The sequence below is a fragment of the Pectinophora gossypiella genome, chromosome 24 (assembly GCF_024362695.1).
Source record: "Pectinophora gossypiella chromosome 24, ilPecGoss1.1, whole genome shotgun sequence".
NCBI classification, from domain to species: domain Eukaryota; kingdom Metazoa; phylum Arthropoda; class Insecta; order Lepidoptera; family Gelechiidae; genus Pectinophora; species Pectinophora gossypiella.
In genome coordinates, this window is record NC_065427.1 from 5,085,303 (window position 1) to 5,103,854 (window position 18,552).

At 40.7% G+C, this 18,552-nt stretch overlaps 1 protein-coding gene across 4 annotated transcripts in view; it reads left to right on the plus strand.

Annotated features, from left to right (window-relative positions):
- Positions 1-14,733, plus strand: part of LOC126377818 (fibulin-1-like) — a 31,761-nt gene extending 17,028 nt beyond the window's left edge. Inside the window, exons 11-25 of one of the 4 annotated variants that reach the window (XM_050025708.1) lie at positions 303-428; positions 1,000-1,150; positions 1,388-1,665; positions 1,696-2,154; positions 2,777-2,956; positions 3,111-3,215; positions 4,199-4,333; positions 5,984-6,154; positions 7,150-7,301; positions 8,141-8,355; positions 10,219-10,370; positions 10,847-10,979; positions 11,915-12,035; positions 12,839-12,957; positions 13,559-14,733. In XM_050025708.1, coding sequence (XP_049881665.1) covers positions 303-428; positions 1,000-1,150; positions 1,388-1,665; positions 1,696-2,154; positions 2,777-2,956; positions 3,111-3,215; positions 4,199-4,333; positions 5,984-6,154; positions 7,150-7,301; positions 8,141-8,355; positions 10,219-10,370; positions 10,847-10,979; positions 11,915-12,035; positions 12,839-12,957; positions 13,559-13,721 — 2,660 coding nt within the window. In that variant the 3' untranslated portion in view covers positions 13,722-14,733. Of the gene's footprint in view, positions 1-302; positions 429-999; positions 1,151-1,387; positions 2,155-2,776; positions 2,957-3,110; positions 3,216-4,198; positions 4,334-5,983; positions 6,155-7,149; positions 7,302-8,140; positions 8,356-10,218; positions 10,371-10,846; positions 10,980-11,914; positions 12,036-12,838; positions 12,958-13,558 lie in introns of all 4 variants that reach the window. The other 3 variants (XM_050025710.1, XM_050025709.1, XM_050025707.1) reach the window with 3 other exon arrangements.
- The last annotated feature ends 3,819 nt before the right edge of the window (positions 14,734-18,552 follow it).

The window sequence follows — 18,552 nt, forward strand, 5'->3', positions numbered from 1 at the left end:
ACGAACACGACCTGAGCTCTGCCAGATGTGTTGGTATATGTAGAAGTATGATGTCAGGTCTAGTCTCCAACCCTACGTGTAAGTACGGTCACGAGCATTAATATGTATACTGCACTACGCATATGCACTGTGCAATATGCACTACGCATTGACATTATTGTACACGTACAACTGTGTGTGTGGCATCTTGAGGGGTGCCAATTACAATACCTAATTCTCCTCTGCTATCATGTGGGTTGTGAGGTGGATTACCAACCTCATAAACCCTGGCTTATTCTATGCTGTCACTAAAATTTTTATAGATATCGACGAGTGTCGTGAAGGGACGCATCTGTGCGACCAGTTCCAGAAGTGCGTCAACACGTATGGTGGTCACGAGTGTCAGTGCAAGAACGGCTTCGAACTCGACTCTTCGGGATCTTGCGTTGGTTTGTATACTTACTTCAAAATTCTTCTTCTATTATGAGGGGTGCGAAGTGACTGACCAATCTCAGCAACTCTGGTGTCAGGGTTATTATTGAGCCGCCTTAGGCCCCTGACGTGGCTCATGTAACGACTACAAGTAGTAACTGGGACCAACGGCGTGGCGTCCGAAGCACGGATCATCTTACATTCGCACAATCGGGTGATCAGCCTGTAATGTCCTAAACAAACTAGGGATCACAAAGTGATTTTTGTGATATGTCCCCATCAGGAGGTCCCCACCATGACCTTCGGATCGATAACCTAAAACTCTGAACGTACTTTTTTGGAATCATTTTGTTAATTACAAAGAATAAATCTATGCCCATTATTTGGATTTAAACTTTATAGTTGTTTGTAATCTATCCACACCCCATGGAAGAATGTAAGCCCTTTCCTTACTTTCCAATTTCTATGGTTGGAACACTCACCAGGCAGGCCCTCTGATAGGCGTTATGGAATTATCCACGATGTCCATGCCAGGGCATCCAACAAATGAGATCGTGATCCCATAATCAAATCAGGTATTTTCTTCAGACGTGGACGAATGCCTGCTCAAGCTAGACAACTGCAAAGAAGGCACGCACTGCCTCAACGTGGTGGGCTCGTTCACGTGCACCAGGCGAGCGCCCACCACGTCCACCGCCGCCGCTCCGGCTGCTTACGACTACGAGTATTATGACTCTGAGTAAGTGGTATTTAAATCTTTACCATCTCGTGAGGGCTGTAAGGTCTATGACTGAACTCACGAAGTCTGGTGTCAATTATTTTTGGTCCGCGAAATAGTCGAGCTAGTCGGTTGTCATTAAGCTGGCAAGTTTTGGAGAGTTCTGGAAAATTGGGATTTTGTCAGAAGACTGCTCAATAGGAGTAATAATGCAGAACTGGCTGATTTTATTGGATAAACACTTTATTACATTTACAGTGAAGAGAACACAACCGGAAACGATCCGAACAAAAACGAAGTGGTGCCACCGACGCCGCCTCTACCACCAAGACCTGTTGACCCTGAGCCTAAACCAATTACTTCTACTACTATCAAGCCTGTCACACCCCCTAGACCAATTCCAACAACGCCTAGTCCTGTCCCGCCAACAACTTCAACACCTAGACCAACCCGACCTCCGTACTCCCGTCGTCCATCATACCCAAGAAGACCTGATTATAACAGACCTGATAATAACAGACCTGACAGTAACAGACCTGACAGTAACAGACCTGTCAGTAACAGACCTGACAGTAACAGACCTGACAGTAACAGACCTGACAGTAACAGACCTGACAATTACAGACCTGATAGTAACAGACCTGATAATAACAGACCTGACAATTACAGACCTGATAGTAACAGACCTGACAGTAACAGACCTGAATATACCAGACCCCAAACTCGACCTACAACTTCTACGAGACGACCTGACCCCGTGACACCTAGAAGACCTCCTTATAGAAGGCCCGAACCACCAAGAGAAGTCACTGTCCAACCTCCAGAGGACCCTGTTACTGTGGAAAAAGAGAAGGATCCTGAAGGAACTTATGATATTGATACCAGTGATATACCAAAAGACAGGTGGACGAATGTGATTGGCAGGGATAGGACGGAGAAACCAAACAGGGCAGATCCGGACTTTGATCCCAATCAGTTGCACTGCTTAAATGGATATGAGAGGAATGCTCACGGAGAATGTGTTGGTAAGCAAATTCTGTTTACTATATTAGCTTACTAATAAGAAATTAATCTGGAACCTGATAGAGGGCAGCAGTAACGGCCAGAGTCCTTGTTCGGCTTTCAAATAGAATACTCTGGGCGCCATTCCACTAGCGTGAGACAGAGTACTGCGGGGCAGCAGACTGCCTCATTTTTCCCTAAAAAGTAACATGGAAAGGAATGCTACACCGACAAGAGCGTGGCTCTTAAATTAGTGATGTAACTATGAATTAACAGTAACTACTTACACATCATCTCCCTAGCAATGTCCCGTTTTTCACAGGGTCCGGTTACCTAACCTGAAGATTTGACAGATCCGGTTTTTTACAGAAGCGGCTGCCTGTCTGAGCTTCCAACCCGCGAAGGGAAAACCAGCCCAATACAGGTTATGTCACATACCTCCGAAAATGCATTTCTCGGGAATGTGAGTTTCCTCGCGATGTTTTCCTTCACCGCTGAGCACGTGGTAATCATTTATGATCCAAACATGAATTCGAAAACAATTTCGACAATCATTGGTTTAGGCCTGTGCTGGATTCGAACGCAGGTTCTACCAACTGGGCTACCACAGCTCTATATACACAATCCTTTACTATTTCATAACAGATATCAATGAATGCGAGAACAGTAGACACATCTGCAGTAGTCTAGAGGTGTGCGAGAATCGGCCAGGAGGGTACATCTGCGAGTGTATGGCGGGGTACAGAAGGGACACCACCGGCTGGTGCGTCGCCACCCCCAGCGCCACCCCCCCGCCTAGGACCACTTCCAGTTCTACTACTACCGGTACGATGAGCAAAAAAATAACAAAATTAAAAATTTTAAAAACCCCGACCAAAAAAAGTACTCAATTATTATGACAAAAGATTATATAAACGGTCGAATTGAGAATCTCCTCCTTTTTTGAAGTCGGTAAAAAAGATGTTCGCTAATATTACAGTGGCGCCTGTTCCACCTCCTTACACGAATCGTCCGCGCAGACCTCGTCCTCAAATGAACTGCGAACTGGGGTACACCTTCGACCCGAACTCTGCCAGATGTGTTGGTAAGTATGATGTCAGGTCTAGTCTCCAACCCTATAAGTAAGTAAATAAAAGGTAGAATTACTTTAATGGATCGCTCAAATGAAGGTACAGTCAGAAGCAAATATTTAGTGACAGTCAAGGTATATAATATAGTTAGCACCATCTAGAATGTCCAATAATTAGGGACGTTCAAGGTGGCCGTATAGATAGTAACACTCTAAGTAACCAAAAACATCGGCACAACCTGCGTGTTCAAAATGTTGGCAACAGCCTAATCGTCCACATATTTTTGTACCTACATCTTGACTGCTTAGATACCATTGGCGCAGTCAGTGTTGTCATATACTTATACGACGACTTAATTGAACTTTGTCATTCTCGCGAATCTGGACGATTAGGTTGTTACCAACTTTTTGATCACGCAGCTTGTGCCGATGTTTTTGGTCACTTAGAGTGTTACTATCTATACGGCCACCTTGAACGTCCCTAATTACTGAACATTCTGGATGTCGCTAACTATATGTATACCGTGACTGTCACTATTTGCCATCTTCTCTCGTGTGCGTTGTGTGGTCAATAACCGACCTCATCAACCGTCAGGGTTACTATTGAGCCGCCAAAGGCTAACCGAACCTAGCTATTGAGCGAATCTGACTGGAATTAAAGTATTATGCAGACTTATTCATACAGCGACATAATACCTATAGTGGCGTCGTGGTAGACCTCTAAAGAGATGGCGTGACGGCTTAGACGTTTGCCGGGGGACTGGCCGTACGCACAGGACCGCGAAAAGTCACGGATCCAAATTTTTATGGCTGATTCCTCGTAGTGGTTGCCTGAAAGGAATTGCTTCAGGGCAATAAGGCCGCAAATTTGTACTGTTGTATACTGTAATAAAGAATATTTGATTGGAAAATGGAAAGAGGTAGGGGAGTTTTTTCCGAGCAGTGGGATCTTGTGGGCTAGATTAAAATTTAATATGGATAAATGATTTTTTGTACAGATATAGACGAGTGTGCGACGAACAGAGCGAACTGTTCTCCCGACGAGGACTGTGTCAACCACGAGGGGGGGTACCACTGCACGTGCGGCAGGAGGTGTCGACCTGACACCAACACCGAGCTCAAACCTAGTTACGGTAAGAGAATGTTCACCTCTCTCTCTCTCTCTCTCTCTCTCCTTGGGTTTTATTATTCCCATCTGATGGTGGGTCTGCCTTCTTCGTACTTCTCTTCCATTTCGCTCTATCAGACGTGTCGTTCTCGGAGACATTGCACGCATTTGCATTGCATTGTAATGTTCACGGGTCTGTAACTTTAGTCCGAATGTCAGTAGTTCGATGAATGCTTATTCGACTGAAATATTTTTCGAATTATTACGACGAACGGTTGACCGAAGTATTCATCGAACAAGCAATGTGAGTGGTAAAAAGAGAGGTTCGATACAAAGTTGACTCGGAAGAATGATCGTTCGTTAAAAACATAATTCGAAAAATATTTCAGTCGAATAAACATTCATCGAACTACTGACATTCGAACTAAAGTTACAGACCCAATGTTCTCCACGTTGTTTAAGTTAAAAAAAAACGTCATAATCCTGCTCAGATAACACGTGACTTGCAATTGTGACATGGGTTCGAATCCTGGCTGGCTCAGGCTTTAAACAACTGGAATTGAGATGAGTTCGAATTCGTGTTTGGATCTTAGATAATAGCTAGTTTCCAACTAGTCAAATCAGTTACTTTTTACTAAACGTCAAAACACGAAATTACTATGGGATTTGTATGAAAAAGCAACCTATGACGTCACAGAAAAACGTGACAAAATGTCGCATTTATTAAACATTTTTCTTAGTTGGAAACTACCTTTATGTTTACCAAACAATAGGTAGGTGCTTCGTTCTGCGAATTTCGCCGAAAACAACAAAAAAATGGTCTGTCAAAGTAGGGACGCCAGTGTTGTGAAGTTCAGTTCATTAGTGTAGGTCTGTTTTTTTGACGTGACTTATTGTAGATTTGCCGTAGATGGCATTAACTACTTGGCCGGACAAATGGGGAGCGCTGAAGGCTCTCACCCGGTACAACGTTTAAGACAACAGGCCTGAGGGTGCCCAGTTGGGCGCGAACCTCGGCTCAGGGCGTCGTCTGAGAGGAAAATATTTGAAAGAAGTAATCGATCCTAGTGGGTCGATAGCGATAAGCGCTGAATGAGGGAAATCGTCGACCACGCCGGCGGGGTCGGTATCGGGGTCCTGAAGTGTTTGGTGTCGCGAGCTGATTGGTTGCCTCTATGGCATTAGTGTAGGGAGCGCTGGTAATTATAATAAAACCCCACACAAATAATTGAATTAACTGTATTACTTAGGATATTATATTAAATTACAAGATCCAAACATTCAGACGCGTTGGTTTGCTCGCGCTAGAGATGTGACTGACCATAGATTTTTTATTTAGATTAATGATTACCTAAATGATAAAAATGTCTGGTATTGAATGTGTTCCTCTAGTTATTAAATAACTTGTAATGTACCCTCATTGATTTAAAAGATGTGTTGCTGTTGCAGTTTCTTGTCATTTCTTCTCCTCAGCCATAACACCTTGCGAAATAGTTACATTGACCTTCAATAAGTTTATCCATGATTATTATGTTGAATAAATGATTCTGATTCATAAATGGTAGACTATTAGGTATGTCCCATACAATTAGCACAGTGATGTATCAGTCGAGATTAAATCGATCGATTCTTTTATATTTGACAGAACTTACCTAAGAATATTGAATGGTTTCAGTTCTGCCTCCCCGAGAGCCAACAGACTCGAACGTGATCACGGTGGGCGCGCAGTATGGGCAGCGTGGGCCGAGGTACCTACGCCCGTCATTCTCCAGACTACCCAACACTGGGGCCATCGTCTCCTCATGCCCGTGGGGATACAAGCTTACTGCAGACAAGATGTGCTTAGGTAAGTCACTTTTGATCTGACAATTTTCTCACTGATTTTCTAAAAGCAAGATAGTAAGATTGTTTGTAGATACAAACCATCGCGATTTGACCCAGGATGTTTAAAGAGAAATTGAAAAAAAATCTGACTCGGACGGGACTTGAACCCGCAGCTCTTGTCAAGCCGGGACGAGCGTGTTAACCATTACACCACCGGGTCCTCCTCCTGTCCATGCGATATTCTTTCGATCTATGTATCGTCATTATGCCGTCGCGTTTTCGTTTTATATTTTGTCTTTGTGAGTTTCCCTGAGCACGGGTAAATGCTATAAAATTCTTCTTCTCTCGTGTGGGTTGTGAGGTGGAGTACCAACCTCATCAACCCTATTGAGCCGCCAAAGGCCCCTGACATGGCTCATGTAACGACTACTTACTTACTACAGTAAGTAGTAACCGGGACCAACGGCTTAACGTGCCTTCCGAAGCACGGATCATCTTACTTTCGGACAATCTGGTGATCAGCCAGTAATGTCCTAACCAAACTAGGGACCACAAAGTTATTTTTGTGATATGGCCCCACCGGGAATCGAACCTTACAGAGTGCTATAAAAACACAAAAATTGTTTAAAGAAAGGCCATAGGGTTAAAAAGGCCACATTGAATCAATTCATCTAAAAAACCAATATTGCAATTGGACATTTGCGCATATAAAAGTAAGTGCGCAATGTCAACATAATGTCAAGAAGCAATATTGGTTTTTTTAGGTGAATTGCAACTAAGTAGTCTTTTTAACCCCCAGTTAAATAGTACTCGTGCTTCCGAAGGCACGTCCCGGTTACTAATTATTGATGTTAGTACGTAGCCGTTTACATGTTATGTCAGGGGCCTTTGGCGGCTCAATAAAAACTATGACACCAGGGTTGATGAGGTTGGTAATCCACCTCACAAACCCACACGATAGAGGGTGTACTGATATATTATTATCAATGTTTTTTTATTAAGTATTTCTGATTGCAGATATTGACGAGTGCGCAAAGAACATATCGGAGTGTGGGCCGCAGCAGCGGTGCGAGAACTTCTACGGAGGATACTCCTGTCAGTGTCCTCAAGGCCACAAACTGGCAGGACAGGACGGGTGCGAAGATATCGACGAGTGTCGGTATGGCAAGGTTGGTTCTATTGACGAGTGTCGTTATGGCAATGGTGGTTCTTTTACCGAATGTTGGTATGGCAATGTTGGTTTTACTGACGAGTGGCGTTATGGCAATGTTGGCTCTAATGACGAGTGTCGGTCTGCTAATGTTGGATGTATTGACGAGTATCGGTATGGCAAGGTTGGTTCTATTGACGAGTGTCGGTATGGCAATGTTGGTTCTAATAACGAGTGTCGGTCTGGTAATGTTGGATGTATTGACGAGTATCGGTATGGCAAGGTTGGTTCTATTACCAAATGTTGGTATGGCAAGGTTGGTTTTACTGACGAGTGTCGGTAAGTATGGCAAAATTGGTTCTATTGACGGGTGTCGGTATTACAGGGTTGGTTGCACAGTAATAAATGGGCGATGGGTTGCTAAACTGTCAACATTCGTTTTATCACATCTATCTTAGGACTTAAGTACGAGCATAGACAGATAAGGTAATTATTTACTACGATTGTGAGGCTGAAAGCGATCTTTTAATGAGTTTTGCTTTATGACAAAATACTACATATAGAACGGCAACTCTCCGCCTTGCACCAATTCGTATCGGGCGCGGATATTATTGCCTTTGCCCGTAAATGCCCGTAAGCCGTTAAGAAGTAAGGGAGCGCGCGAATTAACATACAATTTCTTAATCTAGTTCTTACCTGTAAAGTTGAGCATTCCTTAAGAATGCTGATGATGCGGAAGTAGATTCCTTAACTCGCGCCAACTGCATCTCGCTCGCACTTACGCCTTAGGCGGCAAGTAAGAATGAGATGCTTGTATAGTGTCTGAAGTGTGTTAATATATTTGTATCTATCTTCCAGCCCTGCGCCTACAACTCCCAGTGTATAAACACAGTGGGCTCCTATCGCTGCTCGTGCGGCGAAGGGTTCCGGAACGCGCCCTCTAATGAGAAGGTCTGTGTGGACGTCGACGAGTGTGCTGAAACCCCCAGGGTGTGTGAGCAAGCGTGTGCCAACGTGTGGGGCGGCTACCGGTGTTACTGCAAACGGGGGTACAGGCTGGGGAGTGATAATAGGTGAGTAAAGGTACCTAACCTAAAAAAAATGCGACCATAACGTGTTTGTGTTATCTGTTTCTTAAAAATAATAGAATAAAAGGGTAGGATTATTTCAAGCATACACACACACACACACACACACACACACATACGCAATCACCTATAATTTGTTACCTATAGATAGTATGTAAGTTACTTTTGGTTGTTTGTTTTACTTATTTGTAGTACCTACAATGAGTTTTATTGGGAAGAGCGGTGTCTCCTGATACAGGCGCTACGCTTAAAGGGAGGCTCCAATCACCTATAATAGTGTATTGGTTTTCTACAAATAAAGTACTTATTTTGTATTTGTGTTATGATTTTCGCGTATTAAGGACTTTTTTGAAGACACTTTCCAGCTTACAAATAAAAAATAAACCAGAGATGAACGTGGGTTTAAGTACTTATTTGACAGCCAATCAAAGATCAGTCGAATTGTATGATAATTGGATTAAGATGATCCGTGCTTCGGAACGTTAAGCTGTTGGTCCCGGTTACTACTTACGATGTAAATAAGTAGTCGTTACACGAGCCATGTCAGGGGCCTTTGGGGGCTCAATAGGAACCCTGACACCAGGGTTGATGGGGTTGGTAATCCATCTCACAACCCACACGATAAAAGAAGATAATTGGATTAAATTTTGCTTGGCTATCAAATACTTAAACCCACGTTCATCGCTGGTTTATATTTTTATTTGTAAGGTGGTTTTATTCTTAAAAGTACCTACTCTTATGTTTATAATATGGTGTTTAACCTCTCATATGCCGAGATACCAGACACAATAGATTTTACATTGTGTCTGGTCGAGATCCGCGTTCCGGCGTTCGAAAGATTAATAGAAATAGTACCCAACCCTGGTGTAGTCCCTGACACCAGGGTTGATGAGATTGGTACTCCACCTCACAACCCATACGATAGAAGAAGATAGAAATAGTAAAAAACGGGGTTTCATCCAGGGTTCTAGCGAGGCGTAAACGACACACGAGGCGAATGCGCTGGCTAGTAGGTGTATATACACTTGTACCTACCCCTTCGGGGATATAGGCTTCATGCTGATATGTTGTCCAGTTACTATAAACACATTATACCATCATCATCTCTCTAGCCGTATCCCGATTTTACAGGTCCCGCTTACCTAATCTGAAGGTATGACAGGTCCGGTTTTTTCAGAAGCGACTGTCTGTCCTTCCAACCACACACACACACACACACTAAACACACAACTTTTAAACTATTAATGCAAAAAAATGTATTATTTCACTTTTCCCCCTCACTTTATCCAAATTGGTCCAAGACGCGATATACTAGGTAGCTGTAATCGGACATACTTCATTTTTGGAGGTTTATAGATAGGTATAGGACAAAAAAATATTTCAGACCATTCCCATAAAAAAAAGTTAAATTAAACAAACACAAGGTAATTTAAAAGTTAGGTATATAATATGTAGAAATATATTATACAATTTCAATAAAAGGGAGCGGAGTTAGAAAAGTGCAGTGTGAACCGTAAGCGAGACGGCCGCGCAGTACCTATTGTATCGAGATTGTATGGACCGGCGTGGCGCGTCGGCCGGTCCGTCGATGCGTTTGTATGAACACACTACGCGTTACCGGTGCGCACATTCGTGTGGACAGCGAGACACAGCTGGCGTGTTGGTAGCACATTCGTTGGTACAACTTTTGTGATAGCTACGCGTGTGCGTAGCGCACGCCTCGAGGTTCCAAATGCGCATATTTGTGACATGGGTCTAGCAGCTGAAGTGTATGATTTGATTGGACTGCACCCGCGGTCGGGCTAGAGTGGAATGTTCTTGTTATGTTTTTATTTATGTCTGCTCCAGGACATGCGTGGACGTCGACGAGTGCGCGGAGTGGTCGTCGGTGCGGCTGCGCGGGCGCCTGTGCGGCGGCAGCTGCGTCAACGAGCCGGGCTCCTACCGCTGCGCCTGCCCCGCCGGGTACCGTCTCGGGGACGATGGCGCCAGTTGCATTGGTAAGGGATTGAGGGCGGGGGGGGGGGGGGGGGGGGGTTGTCTATACTTTTTTTAGAGAAACTAAAGTGCGAGCTGTTTCTCTATGGTGCGGGTTGTTACCGTTCTATCATTTCCCTAGCGTTATGCCGTTTTTCACAGGATCCACTTACCTAACCTGAAGATCTGACAGGTCCGGATTTGTACAGAAGCGACTGCCTGTCTGACCTTCCAACCCGCGATGGGAAAACCAGCCCAATACAGGTGAGGTTACATACCTCCGAAATACATTTCTCAGGAATGTGGGTTTCCTCGCGATGTTTTCCTTCACTGCTGAGCATGTGATAATCATTTATGATCAAAACATGAAATCGAAAACAAATTCCACAGTCATTGGTTTAGGCCTGTGCTGGATTCGAACCTGCGACCTCAAAGTGAGAAGCAAGCGTTCTACCAACAATACTTACTGAGGTACTAATTTTATGCACTTTTCTAACAGATATAGACGAGTGCGAGACAGGCGAGGCGACGTGCGCACACGCAGCCGCCGGGCAGGTGTGCCAGAACACGCGGGGAGGGTACCACTGCCATACCATCGACTGTCCGCACGGGTACCGGCTTGAGGCTAAGCAGTAAGTGCCTCAAGATAAGATAACCTTTCCACAGATTAAGTAACACTCTCACGGTAGATTAATTACTACGCTCTTCTTCTTCCGTGTGGGTTGTGAGGTGGGTTACCAACCTCATCAACCCTGGTGTCAGGGTTATTATTGAACCGCCAAAGGCCTCTGACAATGCTCATGTAATGACTACTTACATCAGTACGTACGTAATAATCGGTACCAGCTTCACGTGCCTTCCGAAGCACGGATCATCTTACTTTCGGAGAATCAGGTGATCAGCCTTTAACCTCTCATATGCCGAGATACCAGACACAATAGATTTTACATTATGTCTGGTCGAGATCCGCGTTCCGGCATTTAAGGGGTTAATGTCCTAGGGATCATAAAGTGATTTTTGTGATATTTCCCCACCGGGATTCGAACCTGGGACCTCCGGATCGCTCAACCACTGGACCACGGAGGCCGTAATTTTGAAGATTACTGCATAACTTATACCTATACCGGGAGCCATTGATTGCATATCGTCGTTGATAACGCGAATTGACGTAACTGCAATTTTTGGCGAAACTGATTTGCTCCTTTTACAATCACTACATAGTATAAAACAAAGTCGCTTTTTCCGTCCCTATATCCCTATGTACGCTTAAATCTTTAAAACTACGCAACGGATTTTGATGCGGCTTTTTTATTAGATAAAGTGATTCAAGAGGAAGGTTTATATGTATAATAACGTCCATTAAATAGTGGAGAAATACAGTTATTTTTGAGGTTTTTAATGTTATGTCGTAAATAATTTCATTGTTTCCTCAGAATTGCACCCGAAGCCGGGGCGGGTAGCTAGTTGTCAATAAGACACAAATTATTTTAGCAGAAAAATACAGATAGGTACGCCAGTTAGCAAAGTCAGCCACGATGTTAATCATAAGCACTTTCTTCTCTTGCAGCCGATGTTCAAGAATCCAGCGGCAGTGTCCCATAGCAGACTGGAACTGCCTGCACCAGCCCAGCTCCTACAGCTACAACTTCATCACATTTGTCGCTAACATCTACTTGCCAGAAGGCAGCGTGAGTATCTTAAGAGTAATTACGAAAAAACAAGACAATTACACTGACAATGCCGACCATGGTGACTTTACCCGAACGGAGTTGCAACGGATTTCCCTTCACAATCTTAACCCGTTTTCACAGGGTCCGCTTACCTAACTTAAAGATTTGACAGATCCGGTTTTTTACAGAGCCGACTGCCTGTCTGATATTCCAACCCGCGTAGGGTAATCCCGCGCAATAAAGGTCGGGTCACATACCTCCGAAACGCATTCGAGAATGTGGGTTTCGGCTGAGCACAGGATAATCATTTATGATCCAAACATGAATTCGAAAACAAATTCGAAAATTATTGGTTTAGGCCCTTGCTGATATTTTCTTGCGACTTCGCAGTGAGTAATAACACGAATAGAAATAACACGGGATATTTTAAATATCTTTACTCTTATCCTTCCATAGTATTCTCACTTTCCTTCATAAATATTACCAGAACTTAACTTCTTTGCCCACTTTCTCTTTCTTTTGTGATTAAAGCTAAGTACATCTTTAATCACAAAGAAACCCTCTGGTATGTTATTCCAAATGAACGGATCTACTTATGAACAAATTCGTTTTCGCGCAAAGTTACTAGAAGTGACAATCTTAGCGTATTTCAAAGTACTACTCAGAAACAGGATATTCGAGATATAATTTGCAATGTTCTCGATTTTGTCTATTGTTGCAAAATGTGCAAATAATTCTTCATGCTTTCCATCTATTTCTTTCTTTATTCAGCGGCTATATTCATCTGTTTTATTGCATAGTTGTGATTTAAAAATGTTCAGGTGGACCTGTTCACAATGCACGGGCCGGCGTGGTCGGATTCTGTCGTGACCTTCGAAATGAGGATGGTCAACGTGCAGGCGTCTCCTGGAGTCAAACCTTTGGAACTCAGCTGTTTTGAGTGAGTACTATTTAATTCCTTTACAAACCATAAAATAGAACTAATTACCACTCCCATAAGCGGTGTGAAAAACGTAACGTTAATAAATAGTTAACTATGTAATGATATAATGAGACTGATCGTGGTTCAGATACCTATTACCTACGAATTATTAAAAAGGAAGACTTGCCTCCTGTGCCTGACAGAGATGTGGTGTAAAAGACGATATAGTGACTAAGATTGAGAAGGGAATGTTAGGTCGGTTTGGACACTTAGAGCGGATGAAGGATAATAAAATTGCGAAAGCGGCATATAAAGCGAAATTTGATGGTAGGGCTGGCAGAGGAAGACCTAGAAGGACTTACATTGACCAAATTGGAAATGTCCTTAGAAAAGGTTTAGTACGATCTACTCTGAACCGGCGTGCGCGTATGAAGCGATTGATGAATGTGGAGGAAGCAAAAGAAGTGTGTCAGGATCAAATGGAATTCTATAATTTCTTCTCACCCCGGTGGGAAATAGGCGTGTGTATAGCCGTCGCCATGAGACTATAACTGGATGCGTTATGGGACTTGTCCATTGTTCTTCTCATATACAGTATAACTTCTCTAAACACTTCCAGTATGCGTCCGTCACGCAACATCTGCGTGATATCCCTGCTGTGTTCGCCCGAGGGCCCGCAGGTAGCCGAGTTGGAGTTAAGCATGTCTCTGTACCAGCGAGGACAGTTGGCAGGCAGCGCTGTAGCTAGACTCGTAGTTATCGTCAGCCAGTACGAGTTCTAATACCGGGAAATGGAGGAGCAAACCAACTTTGTATTCTTTTTCAGTCGAAATTTGACAGTGTAAGTATTTATTTAAAGCTGGCAATATAAGACAAATCGTCACTTACCAACAGGTAATAATGTGGTCAAATGTGCACCTTTATTAAAAAATAAACATTTGGAAGGAAAATATACGAATCTATATCTATATGACAATTGGCGAAAGTAACAGAACGTTAAGAAATGTATTTATTAAGTAATATACTTATCTACTAATCTCTCTTGAAACACCATGAAATAGCGGGAAAAATGGATAGTTTCCTAGGTCGAAGATAAATTACAAAATTCTGATTATAAAGTAAACACAGATCTAATGATTACAAAAACGTTTTATAATAATTATAAAGTTATTTATTTAGGTAAAAACTCATCTAAATAATATAAAATATAATAAAAATAATAAAATTTATATTTAACCTATTTAATGAATTTTAATAAAGAAAACTGTAATAAGTGCGACATTATGTCACATTGTTTTTCTATGACGTCACAGATTTCTTTTTCATACAAGTCCCATAATTACGTGTTTTGACGTTTAGTAAAAAGTAACTTATTTGACTACATAATTGGAAACTAGCCTATTACTGCCAGAGATAACAAATCTTTTTACTTTTTAGACAAAGCTATATATTCTGCCTACACGGAAAGAGTTTTTTAACGTAGACTGTTAGGATAGACGTCCACTTAAGTACGTAGTAATTTATTTTTAAATTGCTTCAATTTAGATGCAAGTTTTATAATGTCTAGATGTTAAGTTGTAAATTGATATTAAGTTATGTTTATAGGGTTCATTAGCGAGACATTACTAAACCGTATGTCTTAGCTTTGTTTGCGAAGAGTCAAAGTCTATCCTTAAAAGTTACCTAATCATTCAAGGACGTCAATTGCTTAAAAAAAACGCCTAACAATTTTATTGTTAACGAATATTTGTATTTTGTTTGTAAATAAAACAAATAAACCATTAATTTGGAATATATCTTTTTATTTTTTAATAAGCACAAGCGTCTTTCACAAATGTTTGACGTTACACTGATTATTTACATCTATACACGAAGTGCATTAGTATATAATTAGATCTTAGGATCACAACGTAATTCATTTATACGTACACATTCATTCATTCATTTATACTGCTGCTGATTCCCGTAGACACCATCTAATTTTATTTTAAATTGTACCTGTCATTTTCTTACCCGCCGAAAGGCCAAGGGCTGAAATCGACAGGCAATTTAGGGAACTCACGTCAATTTTAGGGGGGAATTTCAAAAACCTAAGTTGACAGCACGTGTCAGACGGGTTGCATACCAGCGAGATGCCTATTTTATTCGTCCGGGTTATTAATTCATTTAAAAATTAACAGTTGTCAATCATCCGACCCTTTCCTTTCCGGTGGATAAGAAAATGACGGGTATAACTTAAAATTAGGAGGTGTCTGCAGGAATCGGAGCCATTGTATGTATACAATAGGATTAAAACAACGATTGTGTTACTAGCAAGCTGGTCCCGTCTATCTTTCCTTACCGTTCACTTATACAGGGTGTTAGTGATACGTAACGAAAACTTTGAGGGATGATTCAGACTATGATTCTGACTTGACATCAAGTGGAATTTTCCGTCGTAAAAGTATGGAACTGAAAATAATTTAACATTTTCATGAATTTCCCAACAGAGAATTCCACTTGATATCAACTCAGAATCATGGTCTGAATCATCCCCCTCAGTATTCGTTACGGTGTCACTAACACCCTGAATACATACATACTGAAATTTTAGTTATGGAAATAATAAATACAATTAAGGGTACTCAAGAAATATATCAAATCATATCATTATCTTTATTTGCATCATAGTATAGTGAATAAAAATATAGTATATTGAAGTTGGTTTTAGAAAGATTAAAAAGTTAGCCAAAAACCACGCATGTGTTGTATAGCGATAGATAGTCGTGGAAGTTATATTAGAAGCCAATCTAAACAGGGACAACATTGAGAGGAGAAACAAATTAATGAACCGTAAATATGATTCTGAGTTAATATCAAGTGAAATTTTCCGTCGCAAAATTCACGAAAATTCCACTGTTTTTTTTAATTATTTTCAGTTCTATACTTTTGCGACGGAAAATCCCACTTGATATCAACTCCGAATCATGGTCTGAATCAACCCTCAAAGTTTTCGTTACGATATCACTAACACCCTGTATAAGAAAAATATGAAGAAAACGAAAAGAAGGGTGCTGATTACCAAATATATGACAAAGAAAAATGATTGGTAGACACATCTCATGCGCGTACCAATCCAACAATCAACCTGACGAATTTTCCCAAACTTTCAACATGTTTAACAAATTATACAAACTATTCACAATTCGAAAATAAAAGCACAAATTTCGCAAGGAACATTATCAATGGCGAATATATTCAAATATAACCACAAAATAATTCTATTCGCAATAAATCAATAATAATGCCAAATTTAATAAACAATTCAATTCATACAACAATAAAATATAATATCGTATACAAACAAATTAAAACGTGTAATTGAAAATGTGATTTTTTTAATATATTCATTTTATTTACATAGCAACATGGAAGTTCTTAGGTGAAATTAGAACTGTTTAGTATAGTAACTTTTAACGGACTGCCTCTTAACGAGTTTCTTATTATGATCAGCAGGGTCTGCATGACAACCGCGTCGCGCGCGGCGCGAATTATATCGAGGACTTCAAAAAATAAACGCAGCGAATGCTATCTACGTAGATAGACGTCGTGTCGTAAAAAGTATTGGTCGAATCCCTCGATATAACGCGCAGTGCGCGACGCGGTTGCCCTGTCGCGAGGGCATAATATGTTAACTTAAATAATTCATACAAATATGAATAACGGCATTCATTATCGATCGACTATAAGTATAGCGATGCCTATAGACATAAAAATAACTCTTCAAACTTGTTTTTATCTTTACTAATTTCAAAGTAAAATCACAGTTTCACAACAATTACTTACATAAACAAATCGAGCCCTGTCCATCGAATACCTTTATTACCAACAAATCACCTAGTTGTTAGAGATTTCTCTCAACACAGCTGCAACTATGAAGCGTACATAATTCCATTTTTGAAGTCGTCTTTATAGACGTGTTAAGTGTGATTTCGTCTTTATAAACGACTTCAAAATATAGTAATCATAAAATATATTTTAAAGTAGTAGCTACCACAGCAACAGTTCGCAGTTTCTCCTCTTATGAGTTAATCATAACCTGATACAGCCATATTGTAGGCACAGATAAGAAAAAAACAATTTGACGATAAAATGGCATAGACAACAGTCTTTCACAACGTACATACAAAAGTGTTCTTTATGAAAATAAAAAGTAACTATTGTATTACTATTAAAGTTACTGGAAAGGAATATCTTGAAAACAACCTATAACTTCTGCGAGTCCACATAACACCTAACTCACGATAATGTTAACACCCGTGCAGCTTCGCCCGATCTTTAATCATAAATTTAAAGTTATGAAAGAAGCAACAGTTCTAGTACATTTTATCACATTAACGGATTAAAAAAATCCTTTTTCGGGCAAAGTTTACAGGAAGTTATATTCCAGCGAGATGGCTAGTTGATCCGCGATACTTTTACTCAATTAGCAAACGTCCAATAGGCCTCAATTTTAATTGTGAGGTAACTGGGAGTTTCTCAGTAAAAGGGTAATCTGATGTAACCACGGAATAGAAGAAAGAAGTTGGAAAGGCTCTAACGCGCATTTTCTATGGGAACCGCTGTCGCCGGTTCAACCCCACTGTTTTTTACTATTACTCCTGCAGATAGCTTCTCAAATTCCATCGCCACTTTACCGGAAATGTATATTTTATGTGATAAACTGCTATTTTATCATTGCTTTTAGTAAGATACTGAATACAAAAGTTTTCTTTTTGAAAAATAGCCGAACATACTAAGGTATTTAGCTTTACAATACAATACAAAAACTCTCTTTATTTTCATAAGGAGGGATATTTTTCTCCTTGCATCATTGTTGTTTTTTTTTTACTCTGCAAGTTATAATACACAAAACGACCTTTTAATACACTATCGTGGAGCTCCGTGCGTCGTAAATTTTGCGGACGAGTGGAGTACAAAGTTGAAGTATTTGCTCATACTTGTATGGCGCGCGTTTCCCACTCACTGGGCCCTTCCAACCTCTTCCTTCTATTTATTCCGTAGACATAACATGTTAGATTTAGAATTTATACATATTGTTACGGAAGTGGGTTTTGAGATTGGAAGGTAATTCACGTAAACGGAAAGGAAAGTCACAATATTATGAAGTATAGGTACGATGTATGTATATGTATATACCTATATCTGGAAATCTGCAATTTACAGTGAATAGGATGGAAGTTTGGGAACCATTGAATTTCAAACTATATGTATAAATTCAACCTATTAAGTATTTTTTGAAATATTATATATATTATGTCAACAATATAGTAAAAGCAAAGAGGCCTACCGGAAGAAAACTATAAAGAAACAAAATTAAATAAAATCTTTTTCTTACAAAACTTTTTTGATATCCAGGTGCCAAAGATATAAAAAACTGATATGACACGGTAAATTCGTACATTACAGTTAACCGACTATTTAGAACTGTAGGTATTTACATAAACTATGAAGTACTAACACTGAGTTAGGAATACTATAGACACTGGACTTAAAGACTAGTCTATGATAAGTGATATGCCGCCGGAATGTTCCTAAAGTGGGAATGTTCTCGTTGTAAAAACTCTTTAATAG